We start from the raw sequence: 17,450 nt of genomic DNA, 5'->3' as shown, positions 1-17,450 counted from the left end.
GCATGCAAGCAAGTGCTGTGTCATTACTGCAATTCACTAGATACTGTCCGGTTTATCCAAAAGCTGAAGCGGTTCAGAGAACGGACGGCCGGGGTATGACATGCATTCTTTCTCCGCATTGCAGCTCCTTCCAGACCGACGATGACGACGAGGTGTCCAACAAGACATGGGTCCTGACCCCAAAGGTGTACGAGAGTGACGTCACACACATCCTCAATGGCCTCCTAGACGGATACGACAACAAACTCAGGCCCGACATCGGAGGTAGGCGCTTATTCAAAAACATTGATTTCTTGGATTTTTGAGTTCCAATTTTTGCTGCAAAAACGTAATCGCTCGATAGCGTTCGGGAAATCGAAAGTGGGTTTTCATATCTTCAACAGTCATTGTGATAGAAAGTAACAAAAGGCGGACTTTTGTACGTGGCTGCGACATGGTTGACGAGGCCTTGTAATACTTTATATTTTTAGATGTAAGGCAAGCGGCTTTCTTCCTTCACGACGACAGCTGGGTGGGGGTCTCCCGTCCACAAGTGTACATCCATCACCTTGTCATCTGAACGGATCAGAATAGGGCGTGTTGTTGTTCAGTACCTGAGTACCCATGATTGATGAGGCCATATATCTCGGAGAAATGGCCCGTTTGTCACATCCTCTCATATAATGCTATGCACTCTTCTCTAACGTGGCTGGACTGCATCCACAACTAATATGTATACATCATTTCTTTGTAATAGCTGCTATACAAATCTTACCAGATGAACAGCGGTGACAGAAAATGAATGGATTGCCCCTACATGAGCCTCCTGAAGATTAACACTTTTCCCTTTCAGTGTTCTTGCTACTTTGAGCTATTAACATGCACACCTGCCTAATAAATCTTTGGTCTCAATGACGTGGGCAGAACTATGACGCCATTCGTCATTCCGTCGAAGCTGTCCAAAGATGGCGCGTCGTAAAGGAATGCTAATAAGCCAGTCCCCCGACACACCGCAGCTCCTGAATCCAATGCATATGAAAGTGTAAGAAATCATCTTGGAAAAACAAGCAATACATGCTGCTTGGTTTTATGCATGATGCCATAATCAAACAAACTAAGCACTGAACGTCGGCTGGAGGCATCCAGGGAGGCTCGCTAAAACAATTTGTTGCACAAGCAGACCTCTGGTTTATCTCCGGTTTATCATACAGATTAAGGCGGTCAATATGTTGCCGGTAACAACAAACTATCAATCAAAGTGTCCTCAGTTCTTTGTCTGACAACAAAAATTCTGAATTACAGACGCATATTCAGTTTTTACACGGGGTGACACTGCAGCATCTGTTGGACCAGACATGCGGCGGTGAAGGGACCGAAGCATTGCAAGGTTCTGTTCCACGCTGACGGCTATGCGGTTGGTTGCGGGATTTGAAACAGCAACCCCAATCCTTTTCCAAACTGAGTGACTTGAGCTGTGGCGTTCCATTAAACAAGTTGACCATCTTGCTTTCATCCTTGAAATGGCTGGAATGTTTTTGCACGGTGTCAGCGCCTTGGTGGCACGGCCATATATAAAGTTCACCTGCCTGATTTTATTAACAAACTTATGTACAGTTCCCTGACAGTCTTTTTTAAAAATGCTTCTGAGCGTGACAGATTTCATCTTTTTTTCCCCAGACTTTATAGGCGGCTAGGCTTTCAAATTCAACAGCATGACAGATCTGCGTTGAGTGGCTGCATCAGCCCACAGCAACACATAAAGTCTCTTTGCGGCCGGCTGCCACCGCCATAACCGAGCGTCGTCTTCAAATGGGCTCTGATCTCCTTTTCGCACCTTGCGCTACTCCAACGCCTGCTGTCAAAATTTCACAGATGCCGCAAGGTTATAATTAGCTGGCTATACTGTAATCTACCAACAGCCAATCACGTCACCAGCCATACACTGCACCGAGCAACGATGTTCTTCGCCAACCATCTAATGCTTCAGAATGATGTAGATTGATTTGAATCCCTGATTGGACCTTAGTCTACCTTTGAAATGGAGCTACAAAAGCACGAGAGAGGACCTTTAGATACATCCGATGAAATACTCCAGGTGTTGTGTCCGGTGTCGTGTTTGTACGTGCGGTGGGTTTAACCAAGCGGATTTTGATGTCAATGAATTTTGCTGTACTATTGAGAATGAAGGGAAAAAAACACAACAGCGCAAATGTTTTGGTCATCTGGGCTTTGGGAACTAGGGCCCACCGAATTTTAATTGCTGCGTGGGTTGTCTACGGATACTCCGCTTTTGTCCCACATTCCAAAAAAGTGTATTAAAAGTTAATTGACGACTCTAAATTGCCCTTAGGTGTGAATATGAATGTGAATTTGTCTAAATATGCGCCGCGATTGGCTGGTGGATCGAGGCGATCGTCCAAGGTCCACTGGAATAGGCTCCGGCTAACCCGTGACCCTCGTGAGGATTCTTGCTTTTGAAGATGGATGGAAGTAAAGTTTTTACGCTACTTTATCTGTCTACAGTTCAGTCGGTCCTCCTTTGGCATAATTTGCAATTATATTTCTCGGCAATTGTGCTTTTTAGGACAAGTATTTGATTTCCAGTTGGCTCATCTTGAATAAGCAACGCCCACTTAAGACTATTCATTCGTTTTCTATGGATTTGAAGCCCTCATGCGTGACTTGATGGGAATCCCGCCTGTGGTCAATATTTTGTGGCTCTACGTGCTTATGAAACATTCATGGATATTCACGAAATAACCCATTACATGTATGTCACAGAAGACGCATGCGGCGTGATCGTGCATGCCCTGCGATGCACTTGACGTGCATGTCTGGGAGTGACATGAAAAATGAATGCCAACCAGCAGCACTCAATATAAGCGGCATGTCGGTTGAGAAGGCCAGCCCGTATCTCTACCCGAACCCTCTTAGACGTCACGCTCAGTCAGCCGTTACGAGTTCGATAGCACCGTATGGCACCGCTGACTCACATCATCTGATGCAATATGGACATCTATTTGACACTAACATGTCTTGTTTTCTCATGTCTCACATGTCCACAAATCAACAGGCTGCTTGTGACCATGTGTGTCACTGCACTGAGCAGATGGAAAGTGTATCAGCGTATCAGATATAGATATACTGTATATAATTGCTATATTAGATCCGTTCTAAATTACGCAAAATATTTTTACCATGCCAAGTATAATTTGTAGCTGTATACTGAACCGCCTATCGTATGCACATTGGATGTAAAAGGTGCTTCGGATATTGTATTTTAACTCAATAACTTAATACAAACATCTCATTTTACGAAAGAATACATGATTGTTTTCATCCTTTGTGAGGGAACAGGACTGTTGTATAATTAGCTAAACAGTTTAACTTTATGCAGCAGTGAAGATAGCAAAATGAGATTTTCTCCCACACTTTACTGAACTTATCCGTCCATAATGCATGAATATGTTCACAAATGTCCTCACTACAGTTTCTCACAGTAGTTTCTTTCCACTGTGTCTGCTACAATCTATCAAGCAGCATTCAACCCCCAAATTTATGAGACGTTCGCCCTAAAGTTACATTTCGGCGCGGGAAAACCGAGGGCAAAGACCTGCACTACTCCTCATCACGGTGGCCTCACAGGGCTCAGCGGTACAGAAAAAGGAACGGAGTGCATCTTGCAGAGGGCAAATAAGTCGGGAGGTTCGCTTTTAATAAACACTACTGTCCTCTGATATTGCCCAAAGACTCTTAAATATGCTCCCGGTTTGTCCTGTTACACATTAAATGCAAGTCCATTCATCCAGATTAGTCTGGAAATGCTTTGTATTTAAACACGGTTGCTAAATCAAGTGTAATTGCGCATTTTAACAATCCTCGTGCTTGTTGTTGCAGTTAAACCGACAGTGATCCACACAGACATGTTCGTCAACAGCATCGGTCCAGTGAATGCCATCAACATGGTAAGTAGCCCAGAATGCGATCTTAATGTGTCAATGTTAAGATTGAACTGTCTGATCTCGCGTTGAGAAAGAATATCAATGACAAAAATGTCTGCTCAAACCGTCTCTGCCTTGGGTGGGGAGGCCAGAGTATAATGATGGGGTGCTTTCGGTCTCTGCACAGCTGGCAGGCAGTCGACGTGTTGCTCCAGCACACCTCAGCATCGCCGCTGCGGGCTTTCGGGACTTTTATTCTAATCTTTTATGTCGCACACTAACACAGCTTTGCTGTCGATCAGCGGGTGAAACAGCTGCACCAGGCCTTTGCCCCACACTGGATAAACTATTTAGTGGTTCTCACTGCAGACAGCTTATAACACCTCATCCATCCAGAGCCGTTGGCGAATATCATACAGCATCTTTTGAATAGGTGCTCTTGTGTTATTTGGTTCATTGCCAATCGTTTCAAATCATTTTCGGAAAAATAAAGTCTTTGTTTTGAAATGAAACTCCCCGAAATAAGCACATTGTGCTTGTCTGATGATGATTAATGACAACTAGGATAACATGACCGCACAGATGCTTGAACCAAAGTTGAACTGGGGAAAAAAGAATGACCCCTCGTCGAGCTACAGATTCTAAACTGTTTTCTAACATGTCACTATTCGATCACGTGTGTGCAAGACTAAGTTTCAACACCCCACACAGAACCCACAGATCCTGTATTTCTTCTCTGCTGTTCATATTTGAGAAAAACACCCCAGTCATCGATAGCGGTCACAGTGAGGTATTGATTTGGATTGGCTGTGTTAGAACCCGCCGTTGGTGCTCGCATCGGGGGATTCTTGTGTGTGCGTGTGTGTGTGAGGGTGCCGCGCTGACACGAAAGGTTGATGGATTGCCTCACATCCATATGTAATCAGCCACGGGCCCTCTGGTTCACACTGTAACGTGACGAATGCGGGAGCTTTGTAGGTATTGTGAAGCACGGCGAAAAGACAGATGGCGCCGGGTTGGTGATTTCATGTTCTTAATTATGCAATGTGAATCCACGGGAAATATGGCAAAGACACATGCTATCTGATTATGCGTGAGGTAAAGGATGGGACGCTTTAAAAGGAGGCTTGGAAGACAACGCTGACATCATGAATCTGACTTCTGATCCTGTTGTCAAATGTTCAAATTGGACACGATTGGACAGAATCTCGTTAGATGACTGTTGAGTCGAATCATGTCACAAAGCAGTCAAATGTTTGTCAAGTGAATTGTCTTAGATTAGAAATCTTTGAAGGTAAGTGCTTCAAAATGTGTGAAAAAAAACTGAGACCTATGTAGTACTGAATCCAGGTCGATATCGAAAAACTGAGGCCTTTGGCTTAGCCCCAAAACACACGGCACTTGGCAGAGGTTTTTTAGCACTTGCTTGGAAGTCTTGGAATAGGTTTGGGCTTTATTTTTGAGTTCGGCTTTATGGCCTCTTGCACACAAATGCCCCCGCTTATTTCTTTCCTGCTGTACTTTACTTGAAACCTCGGGGCTCAACCACTGCGAGTAACTAACTCAGTAAGAAAAGAGTGATAGTTCCATTTCAATGAGCTTCTTCCATTTTTATTTCTCCATTACGCCCAGGCTTCTGTCAGCTGGATTTTCATTTGTCTGACTTTCTTAGCTTGCTCTCAAAGGGACTGAAAAGAAGACGGGAGATTTTGGTCGAGCTGGTAATGAGGTTTCAGAGTACTTGAGCCAAAAAATGAGAGCCATTAGTTGATCATTGGCCCATTCATTTTAAGGTTAAGGGAGTCAAAATGTTCCTCTTCAGTATTGTGGATTAAAAAAAAAAAAAAAAAAAAGATCTATTGATTTGAGCACAGTTCCTATATGAAAAATGGCCCACTGATACCTTCAGGCAGATAAGAGACCAAAAGTATTGTATGTTGTCAGTTAAATGAAGATACTATGGGTGTTTTTCAAGACAGTCCACCATTTTGTTGTTTTTTTTGTATTTTTGTTGCCAGGAATACACCATCGACATCTTTTTCGCCCAGACCTGGTACGACAGAAGGCTAAAGTTCAACAGCACGATGAAGGTTCTGCGTCTCAACAGCAACATGGTTGGGAAGATCTGGATTCCCGATACGTTTTTTCGCAACTCGAAGAAGGCCGACGCCCACTGGATCACAACACCCAATCGAATGCTTCGGATCTGGAATGACGGGCGAATCCTCTACACGCTCAGGTATGAAGTCAGGGTTGACCCTGGTTATTAGACCGAATTTAGATGAATGTATCAAATTAAAAAGAATGTCATGAGCTCAAAAATTCTCTTCAATACGAGCACCCGAAAAGAATGTGGGATCAAATGAGAATGGTGCTTTGAGAAAAAATATATATATATTACATCGATCGAGCATATTATGTCTTTTCTTACTGTCATAAATGCAGCAGATGCTTTCTCCAGACACCACTATACATCTTGAGAGATAATAAGAAAGAAACTAAAGTCCATCGGACTCAATCAAGTCATGATTGATGTTCTTCTATGCAGAACACTGGCTAGCCACTTCATTAATTTGGAGTAACTCGTTATGCAAGCGCTAGTTAATTAGGATGACCGCTGTGCTGCGCGCGACAATGATACACGACAATAGCATCCCAACCGCGGATGGGCAAAGTCACTTGAGGTCATTCCCTTATTAACAGTAAGTTTAATGACTTTAATGATTTCAAGGTCCCTCAAGTGTGAAAAGTGGTGATAGGACAGGTGTGCGGCGGTGAAGATCAACATCTATTTGTTTTGATAAACAACGGCTTTAAAGCTCGTACTGGGACTGTACAGTGTCGTGTCTCTGCAGGTTGACCATCGATGCCGAATGCCAGCTGAAACTAAACAACTTCCCAATGGACGAGCACTCGTGCCCCCTGGAGTTTTCAAGCTGTAAGTGTGGAAATAAATTAGACTCGCCGCTGCACGACTACGTCCCAATTTACATGGTTAATATAAAAGCAACATGTAGTTGCAATGGCTAAATCAAATTCGTTCTTATCTTGGCCCGTGTGCCATACCGTCATGCATTTTGTGTAAACCAACGTACCTAACAGTGGCGGGGTGTTGGGGGGGTAGTTCAGTAAATTGTGCCGGTCCATAATTCGTCATTCGCCGGTGACTGGCCCACCCAGTCGTCATTGTCAGTCCGTTATTTTAACCGCGCATCCGTCATCGTGAAATAGTTCGTCACCGCTATTTTAGGTCCATTAATAAAAAAATATATATATTTACAAGGGTAATAACTGTGGTGGCCGCATCAATAAATTTCACCGGTACTTTACCCGTCATTTGCTAGCGGCCGGCCCGCCAGTCCGTTACTTCGTCATCGTTATTGTAACCATGCTTCCGTAATTGTCAGTGCGGTCTGTTGGACGTATTTGCAAACTCGTGTGCATATATTTGCAAAGTACATTTGAACATATTGATAAAATGTAAACTAAATACTAAAAATAATTTCCCCGTAATGCCACAGGGTATTGATTTGTGCATAAGCTAGTCAATACTTTGTGGCAGTATGTTGCAAACAATATAATCAATTAATGTATTCATCCATCTATTCATATGGAGCTTATGTGGACTGCGCTTTTTTTCCCCCAAAATAGTTTTTGGCTCCTCATGCATTCAGACTAAAATATGATGTCCATTAAAGTTGTAGCAGGAAAGTCCTGGCTTTCATAGTGTGTGTTGGCAAACGGTAAACTCACTCAATAAAACATTTTTAAAAACCAAAAGGAAAAGATGGACTCCATTTCCAAAACATTGCTTTGCTGAGGAAATTTCAAAAGTGCCACAAGTTGAAATGCTTCACTGGCCACACGGGAAGAGTGGAAGAGGGCTAAAGTTATGCTAATGAGGTCTCTATGGATCTGCAGAGAGAAGCGCCATGGGATCGGTCTCCCGGGAAATGGCTTTGTAAATACTTCCAAAAGCAACAAGAGAAGAGAAACTAGCTTGTGCCTAAATATGGAAGCAGAGCGCCCTTCATTTCAGTAGGATGAAGCCCGTCGATCCTTCAAACATATCTTTTGGCACCGATGCACTTGTGGTAGATGGTCAGAGCCAGTAAGTCTTCCTGTGCTGGCCTCGACACTATCACTGACCTACATTTGCAACCTAAATTCTAACATGTGTCGCATTAAATTGTACTCACTTACTCCCACCAGTCACTGCGCTAAATTTGTTTCGTGTGTGTCTTGGCTGCACTGCTTCTGGTGCGTCACTCTGAATCGAAGCTATTTTGTCCAATCAGATTTTAGCCTTTATGTACTGCCATGCCAAGCTAATCGGTATCGGAGTCGGTAGTACTGACCGACCAATCAAGAATTTAAATACGTGGTCACGTGGCTGGCTGGCCCTTGACTACATCAGCATTTTTTTCCCAATTCTCTAGTTTGCGCCGTTGACTAGCAACGATGTATTTCACCCCCCCCCCCACCCCTCCCTTCCTTCCTCTAAATGTATTTGTAATGTTATTGTATTCATACATTAAAGAATCAGCATGTGACTGTACATTTGTATAGTAGTGATGGCTTCTGTAACTGTGATGCAACAGTGGTGGTATTAAGATGTGGATTAAGTCGAGTAAATCCTAACTGAAGGCTTAGGTATCAAATGCTGTAGACACACACACACCTCAGTTATGCCATTGGCATATTTGACAACAGTCAAGTCATAGAAAGTTTCTCGTTTCGAAGAGAATCAATCATCGTAGCCAGTTGAGGAGCAGGCCGCCTGCTGGGCTGGCTTTAATGTGGCAAGCGGGTACATCCGCACATCTCACAGCATCACTGCATGCCTGAAAGCGCCGACCTCATGAAGCTATTTCGACAAGTACAAATATGCTGGACCGAAGCCACCAGCAGCCTGAGGGCAGCCTCCGATGGGAATCTGAACAGAATCGTGACTCCCAGTAAATGTTATTTTAATTAACCTTGAATTCACAAAGAAACATGACACGCAGGACTCTTATGTCATCAATTTTTGGAAAAGAATGTTTTGTAAGATTGCAGACTTTCCTGTGATAAAACAGGTCATGAGAGCTTTGGCTATACAGGAACTGGAATTGCAAGAGTGAGCGACTCTACCGAGGGAACTCCTTTAAGGGATGAAATGTTTGTTACGCGCGGTTATAGTTGGCCTCAGCTAATCCCCTGTGCTTCTCGACCTCCTTCTCGTCTCCCTCCCGCACAGACGGCTACCCCAAGGAGGAGATTGTGTACAAGTGGAAGAGGAGCTCAGTTGAAGTTGGAGACATCCGCTCTTGGAGACTTTACCAGTTCTCCTTTGTGGGCCTGAGGAACACCTCAGAAATTGTCAGGACCGTCTCAGGTAAAACCACTTCTGGGCAACCCTATCTTGTATATGTACGGTCTCATTTTGTGCTATGAAACCTTTTGTTCTGAAAGAAAAAATTGGCGCACACGCGTACCTCTCATATTGTGGGGACATTTGTATTGGGCCACACACAAGAGAAATATTAGGATGAGCCGCTTTGTTACGTGATTTGTCTGGAGTGTCTTTGTAGAACATGTGATGTCCGGATTGGATTTTACATGACATTCATGGACAGAACATTTAATCTGGTGTGGGCAGGAGGTGTGCAGCATTGTGGGCATCGTCCTTTTGCGTAATATCTGACATGAACATTTTAAAAAAGGCCTCATCACAATCGTCTGGCCCACACAGACGATGCATGTCCAAGTTTGCTATTTAATTAGTAAAATGGGATTTTTGGCGGGTTATTTTTTTCTGACCAAAAAAAAAAAATGCATTGACAGTTTGGTATAGGTGGTTTTAGGCAAATGAACACGTTGGAGGCACTCTATTATTGCAGTTACAATAAGGTAAGGTTGTACAATTGGAAGCCTGACTGAGCTGGGAAATCTTGATAATTAAAAGTCAGGATGCAGGGGCTGCACCAACAAAGGCAAAAAATAAATTGGACGGGAAAAAGAAAAAAAATAAGACTTTTGTTGAAGCTGCAACTAAGCAGATTTCAAAATAACATAACCCAGTGCCGAAATATGGATGGATGGAACCCAAGAAAAAATTTTGTGAGCCGTAATTAATAAGTTGGCCGTGCTTTTTTCTTTTTTAGATGCTTTCATGTTTACATAATGACGCTAAGTAACTTGGTAAAAAGGATATACATAAAGTACCAGTATTACAGTATAGTAACATACATACCAGGCCAGTAGCATCACTTCATGCATGCACGCCAACTGCTCATCCACTCTGTGATTATCCAAAGAAATCTTTTGATTACACTTTGTCCATTTATGTATTTGTCGTTTGCCTATATGTTTTTTTGCACATACAACGGGTGTTATACACGAGAAATTGATGACTAAATATGCAATTGAGAAAAAGTGCCATAAACGGTAGCTTCTGAATTGGTCTGGGAGTGTCATGCGCTTCATCATATTTTACGAGTTGAGTGGAGCAGCCCTCTTATGTGGAGCATCAAGCTTTATTTTGGAGTGTTGGCTGAAGAGGTTGATTGCGACTAGGCCTGTCAGATAGTCCAATGCTACATATATGGCGAAATACAAAAACGTACAAATCCTAAATCGACCACTTGCATCCACATTTAAAGGTATGGTGAGACAATGGAGTATGCTTGAACTATAAGAGCTGTGAAAAAATAAAAAAACATTTGAAACTTCTGCATTTAATCAAAAGTATTTCCAAGTGACATCATGAAAAGGCAATCTGTGTAGGCGGATTACACGTGATGAAGACTTCGTAGCATGCCTCTCTGATCTGGTTTGTTATTTCCGCCAACAGCCAACCCGCCATCTGCTCTCTTGTCAGCGCGGAGAACCTTGACTGCGGTTGAGAGACCCCTTGTCTCATTTTGCAGTCACTTTGGGTTTCTGACCTGCTGCCAGTTGGGCGAGCACAACATCTGCCTCAACGAGCAGTCTGTTAAGAGAGAGTCTGGCCACCACAAAGCGCACCCTATGCACTTGGCGAGAGCTGCAGAAATGGGAGGAAAATAGGTTGCTTATGGATAGAACGCAAAATCTGTCTTGATTTATTTATTTCTTTTTTTTTCCAGAGGTGTATTCAAGGACAAGTTGAAAGTTTGAAGATTATTCCTATTCAGGTCCTTTTGCGGTCTTCGAATGAGGCAGGCAAGGCAAGTGGAAGTAACGTTAATGCAAGCAGACAAGCAGGCAGGTGAACCGGCTTCAGCCAGAGGTCATTCGGGCTCATTTTTGGAAAGACCAACATGACTGTGATCAGATTGGTTCTCCCAAAAAAGTGCGACGACCGAAGCGCGCTTTCAAAAAGATCAAATGATTTTATGATGAAATGGATGCTTTGGGGATTGACATGCCATCTGCTGCTCTTGATGTGTACCTTTTAATAAAGGTGACGTCTGCTTTTATTGGACTCCGCACTTGCCCTGCTTAGCCAGTGTCCAAAGACGTGGTCTGGCAACATGTCACTTTGCATCAAGACTGCCTGCGCTGCCTGCAAGCCTATACCGGCATTTATCAACACACACTCACTCACACACTGCCACAGTTACAAGGGAACGCAGAAATATTCGGATTGGAATTTGATTTTAGCTTGGCTAGTTTGAGTGCGCGCAAAATTGTTGTTGTCCGACATCTCGACACGTGCCGTGCTCAGAAGCGCAGTTTAAACTCAAGCAGCTGGAGCAATCCGCCCACGTAGATTATCTTATGCGTGTTCAAACTGCAAAAGGATGGTGGACACATTATAGACATTAAAAAATATCAATAAATGGCGGGACATTATTTCCAGTGCTTTCATGTTACGCTTCCATTACTCAGATCAGCAGCGAGGTCTCACCATGTCTGTGAGTTTAAGCACAAATTAGCAAAAAAAAAAAAAACATCTTAGATGGATGTCCTGAAGGCTATTTTCCATCCAAGCATCAAAGAGAGCCATGTCATTTCCCCAACTGACTGTGTCTCGTTCACTAGTTATTCTCGCTCTTCTTCGTAATGAGTCATGAATTTTTTTTAATTCAAGCAGCACGATCGGGTCGCAAACCCACGTTGTGTGAATGCACTTCAATGTGTATACATACAATCGTGCACGTTTCAATAAGCCTGTTTGTCTGCTCGTGATGTATAGAAACCTATTCTTAGCTTGACCTTCCGGAAGCTGTGCCGTGCAGCTTTGTTGTCTGTGTTCGTCCGCCTGTGTGATTCAGCTTGAGTCGAAAAAGCCCCGAGACACATCAGTGGCCCTGTCGCGATGACGGAGCTCCACAGTTTACAGATGATTTGTTGATGGGGCAAATCCAGGGCGGGGCTTATGCAAGGAACAAGCTCGAGAATACAAGCGAAGGAAACCCACGGAAAGAAAATGCGTTCCTTCTTATAGCATGACCAAGCGCAGCCTCGTTTCTATCTTTAGGTCGTTACGGCCGCAAACGGCAACGGAGAGCTTAATCCATAAAGACGTACTCGACAACGGCCAAAGTGTTGACAGTTCTGCTGCCACAAGACAACAAATATGCCGTACATTTGTTGTACTGACTGGACGCAAAACATTATTTGAGATCCATTTAGATTGTGAGAACGTGATGGAAAGACATCGTACAAGAACAGAATGTGTTGATTTTGTGGTATTCGTCGTTGATGGTGGACTGCGTCGTGAAACAATTGGGTTCAGATTGAGTGTGCTTATTCTCGGCAACCAGCAGAGGCTCTCTTGATGTGATCTCCTGTCATTTGAAGCTTTTGGCTCGAAGAGCAACATAAGGGCATCAGATAAGACGTTGATTTACACACACAGACTTTGATAATGGCTCTGAAACAGGAGTTCAGAACATTCAAATAGAAATCTTCCAATTACAGATAATATGTGAAAAACAACAAGTGCAGGTGCCATTTATTATTATTATTATAATTTTTTTTAATGTAATGATAAGTAAAGCACATGAGTAGAATTATTGACACAGAAACAGTTTACCGCACACGGAGGGTGGGGGGCGGGGGTGGGGGGAACATAACTGCGGAGGCAAGGTCGCTTGTCGGCTGCTGCTTGTTTAATCAAGAAAAGTGGTTCCAAAAAAGGGAAAGCAATAAAACACTGACGCCAATAGTTTATTTTATAGTTACGGAGACATTGTAGTCCTGATTGGATATAAAACCTGGCCATAAAGTCACAGGAGAGTCGATGGTCCAAAGCGCACATCAAAGTGAGATGTCAATCCCGCCAGCAATCAAAAAGTATTAAAAAGAAAAAAAAAAAATAAATCACAGTGTGAGCGCACTCATCCGAATCTATATAGTAATAATAATAATCTATAAGAAGAGTAAATGAATGACTGCGGAAATGTACTGCAGCTCTTTAATCAGATGCCGATCATCCGGCGTTTATTAAGAGAAAGGAGGTTGAAGACTGCCGAAACAATTCATTAGCCACAGCCAGACGCCACTGCGATTGTAGCAACTCGCTCTTAATCTCTTCCTCCAGTCATCCACTCCTCCTTCCTCTCTCCCTCTCTCTCCCTCTCTCGTGGCGACGCTTGTGAGGGGCAGGATAAATGTTGTGACTCAGCCCGTATCGTCCTTTTGTCAAGTTAAAGACCAATTTACGCCGAATGCCATCCCCCCACCCCCCTACCTGTGCCCGCATGCCGCACCGGTCACGTTACACTCAAGCTGATTTACAAGGAGCAACTTTTCTTTCAGGCAATACCCAAATCATCTTTCGTGATATGTATAATTGATGGTTTGCAGAACCAAAGAGCCCACGGTAACACGACTTAAATGGATGACTGTTTTGCTCCTCATGCATTAGTGAAGAGGCAGCTACCGGTAAGATTTGTCTCGTGAAGACAAATGCAGAGCAAGTGGAGTGAAGCGCTTTTTTTAATGAAGACATTTTGTCCTGTTCCAATAAAATTGCGACCGCGGTAACATTGATGCTTATTGGAAGCCCACGGTTATTTTTCGGACGTTCAAACAACTGATGGGTAGCTGTCAAAAATCATTTCGCAAGACCGCAGTGATAAATTGTAGAAGTCATAATAGTGCTTCCAAGGGTAGTTTTGTTTAGAAGTAACGTGTTATTGTTTTGGCGGACTCAGTCGCGCTTACACTAGTGTACTCTCATTTTAAGCCACTTACTTCCAGACACTGTTAATAAACCAGCCACACAATCGACCACGTTCTCAACAATGAAGCGATTATTATTCCAAGCCTCCATCTCCTCAAACAGTGGTGCAATATATTATTTTTTCTACACAAGCGCACAGTTTGAAGCTAGGAAATAAAAAAATGGTTTTACGAGATTACGCACCTGTGTTCCTGTTCCTGAATTTACTTTTCATTGGACACGGCAACAGTTGCTACAGAAGCTTCAGATGGAGAAAACAGGACACACCAATGCATTGCTTCCCAAATCAAAATTATCTAGCAAGTGGATAGCAGTATTTAGGTGATTATTATTATTTTTTTTTTTTTTAGTTGAGATGCTGTAGGCATGGATGGAGGTCATCGAGTAGAGTGAAGCGAGGGTGCTGAGCCAAATGATTAAAAAAAGTAGGCCGACTGTGTCAGAGATGTTGCTTATGGAGATGTTTTCCTTTTATGTGGACTTGCACATGAAGTCGTTCAATACTTTTGGCAATATACTTGGGGGCGAAAAGTGTGTGTGTGTGTGTGTGTGTATGAGAGAGAAATATTTGATTCTCTGCTTCAGTGTAGGCTTATAGAATACTATATATATATATATATATATATATATATATACATATATATATATATACACACATACACACACACACATATATGTATGTATGCGCGCACACATTTTTTTCTGTCATTGTGTTCAATCAATCTTTGCTGAACCAACAATCCCATGCCCTGAATGCCGTCTTACACCTTCACAAAGCTTTAGATGGGGAGTGGCATGTTATTGTCTAAAATGAGTATCAAAGATACCGTAGCAAATCGAGGCGGGTTTATGAGCATGAACTTTTTGCAAAAGGACACCGTGAAATTCAGTTTGAAGTCATTGACGCGAGCTCGGACTGTGTTGACTAAGAGGATTAACCTGCTTTCATGCAAATTGTGTTTGCAAGTGCAGCTCTCTCAATTTCTTTGAAGCAATATTTACTGAACGTTCCACTGGAATAGTCGGACTTTAGCACAGAGGGGGGATTTATAAAAAAGATGGGTTGCAACGACAACAGCACTTCATTTTCAAAGACGCCCATTTCACAAAACTTTGCGGTGACTAAAAGGAAAGGGAAACACTACAGTATCTGAAATATGACTGATGTGGTGACGGAGATGATAAACCAAGACCCATTTCAGTGACTTTAAGGCTTGTAAACTTCACCCATCTATCCATACGTCTATTAAATGTCTTGATAGCGATTGTAAAGACCAATCCGTTGTGTCATTGTCAGACATTGGAGGTCATAGCATGTTGTGTTAGCAGTGAAAATGAGGCGGAGACGATGCGTGGTATCAAGAGAACGAGGGTGAGCGTTCAATTTTAAGAACACGCCAACGCTTACATAACGGGTTGGAATCACATCTCGGCTCAGTGTGTGAAAAACAAATGCGGCCATTTTTAGACAAGGTGAGGTGGAAGTAAAGCAGAAACAGAGGAGACAAAGCAACAATTGGATGAATTTGATGATGGAGTTTTGCAATTACCAATGCAAAAATTGACAGAAAAGTCAGCTGGCTTTATTCTTTGTGTGAACAGACTCAACTCCCAGACACCGTACTCGTCCCCCTTTGCGAGTTTCTTAGTTTTACAGTTTGACCCAAAATTATTTTCCTTTTATATTTCAATGAGCAGGTGGCAAAGTATAAAATGGCCACTGCAGCCTGCAACGATACAACCAAGCAACACGGGTACTTGTTTATCATCTGCCATTCGTCATGTCACCAAAGAGTGATGAGCAAGCATTCCTGCTAAGTACCATTGACCCTGGCAAGTAGCCGAGGCGTAACCCCGGTCATTAGCAAGCTTCTAGTCTTTCAGTCAAACCTGCACATTTACATACGCTGTCACCTCTTATATCCCCAAGCGTTTAGAGGACGGCCTGTCAGCAGCCTCGTATTACATTGGCCAGCCTGAGCCTCAGGTCTCTGCTGCCCGTGCATATCTCCCAACAATTTGCAAGCTCTCTGCCAGCAAAATGACGATATGATATTCTCATGTGACTTTTTTTTTTTAATTTTCTTCCTCTCATCTGGTCAGGAATCCTGCATTTGCATGCCAGGTTTCATTCCGACCATGTTCCTGGTCGCTGTTCCCCATGAATCTTCTCTGCTATAACTCAGATAATAATTTTTCGGCCAACATATATATATATATATATATATATATATATATATATATATATATGTGTGTGTATATATGTGTGTATATATATGTGTGTATATATATATATATATATATATATATATATATATATATATATATACACACACATACACACACACACACACACTATATTCATCACACTACAGCTAAAGCTGAAAGAATTATTTTGCCTTCCCATCGCTTTCTTTCTGTTAAACGTGTTGCCTGCGACAATAAAGAGCTGATTTCTGATGAATGATCAGGCCCACCAAGTTTTTATTGCTTCCCGTAGATTACATCAGCTTGAAGTAACTGTGCGATCCTCAGTAAAAGAAAGAAAAAAAAATCTCAATGGCAGGTTTGTGCTGCTGTCGGTATTTTTGCATGGGTTGGGTCAGCAAAAATTGTCCTTGTCTCGAGTGAGTCTGACTTAAAAGCAATGTAATTCCAGTGATGGATGGATGATAAGCTCATTTTATTAACAGTGGGCAGAGAGCGTCACATAGGATGCCTTCACTATACTGATCTGTTATTATCTTTGTGTTCTTGTTACAGGAGAAATGAGCACTTTGGATCAGATGATTGTTAGCCGGATAGGGAAGAAGCTGAAGATGTGGGCGATGTTGGATACATGTGAAAGACCGGGAGATCACAGCGGCACGTACAGCCGCTTCATTACATTCACTGCTGGTCCGCTGGGTGTAAATTGGACCCCTCGGTGGTGATGGTCATGAATAAGAGAAAGCGTTAGATCGTGAGAGCTCCGCGTCAGGGGTTCCGCAACTCACTTTGCAGCCTCTTTCCCAAGTTTCAGAGGGCCGTTACAAAGACCGAAAACAGAATCCAACTGAAAACACTACGCCAATTTACATTCCAGCATGAGCTGCGTCAACATTTCCTCTCATCAAAACGCACCTTGTCCTTCTGTCAACGTTTCATTTCTGAATTTGAATGCAATTGACATCCATTGTAGAAAACAGACTTGTATTTTTTTTTTCCTCAAGCGATTTCTATGTTCCAACAGGATAGGAAATTACAAAAAAAAACACATATTCACAACAATAATAGGAACACTAAAAAATATTTTCTAGTGTTAGAAGAAAAACTCGCTTTTAGGACAGTCAACAAGTTGTTCGTCGATGAGAGAGCGAATCACGATTGAAGTT

The 17,450-nt window shown here is 42.7% G+C and overlaps 1 protein-coding gene across 2 annotated transcripts in view; it reads left to right on the top strand.

The window, feature by feature from the left end:
• gabrg2 (gamma-aminobutyric acid type A receptor subunit gamma2) overlaps positions 1-17,450 on the top strand; it is a 34,159-nt gene that overhangs the window by 5,573 nt on the left and 11,136 nt on the right. For both annotated transcript variants that reach the window (XM_086130888.1, XM_086130887.1), the window contains exons 2-6: positions 125-264; positions 3,877-3,944; positions 5,939-6,159; positions 6,776-6,858; positions 9,160-9,297. In XM_086130888.1, the coding sequence (XP_085987014.1) occupies positions 125-264; positions 3,877-3,944; positions 5,939-6,159; positions 6,776-6,858; positions 9,160-9,297 (650 nt within the window). The remainder of the gene's footprint in view (positions 1-124; positions 265-3,876; positions 3,945-5,938; positions 6,160-6,775; positions 6,859-9,159; positions 9,298-17,450) is intronic.

Source organism: Hippocampus guttulatus, chromosome 15 (genome assembly GCF_054856545.1).
Source record: "Hippocampus guttulatus isolate MCC_2025c chromosome 15, RoL_Hgut_1.0, whole genome shotgun sequence".
In the NCBI taxonomy this organism is placed as follows: Eukaryota; Metazoa; Chordata; class Actinopteri; order Syngnathiformes; family Syngnathidae; genus Hippocampus; species Hippocampus guttulatus.
The sequence above is the reverse complement of the archived record's forward strand: the minus strand, read 5'-3'. Positions and strand labels throughout refer to the sequence as shown.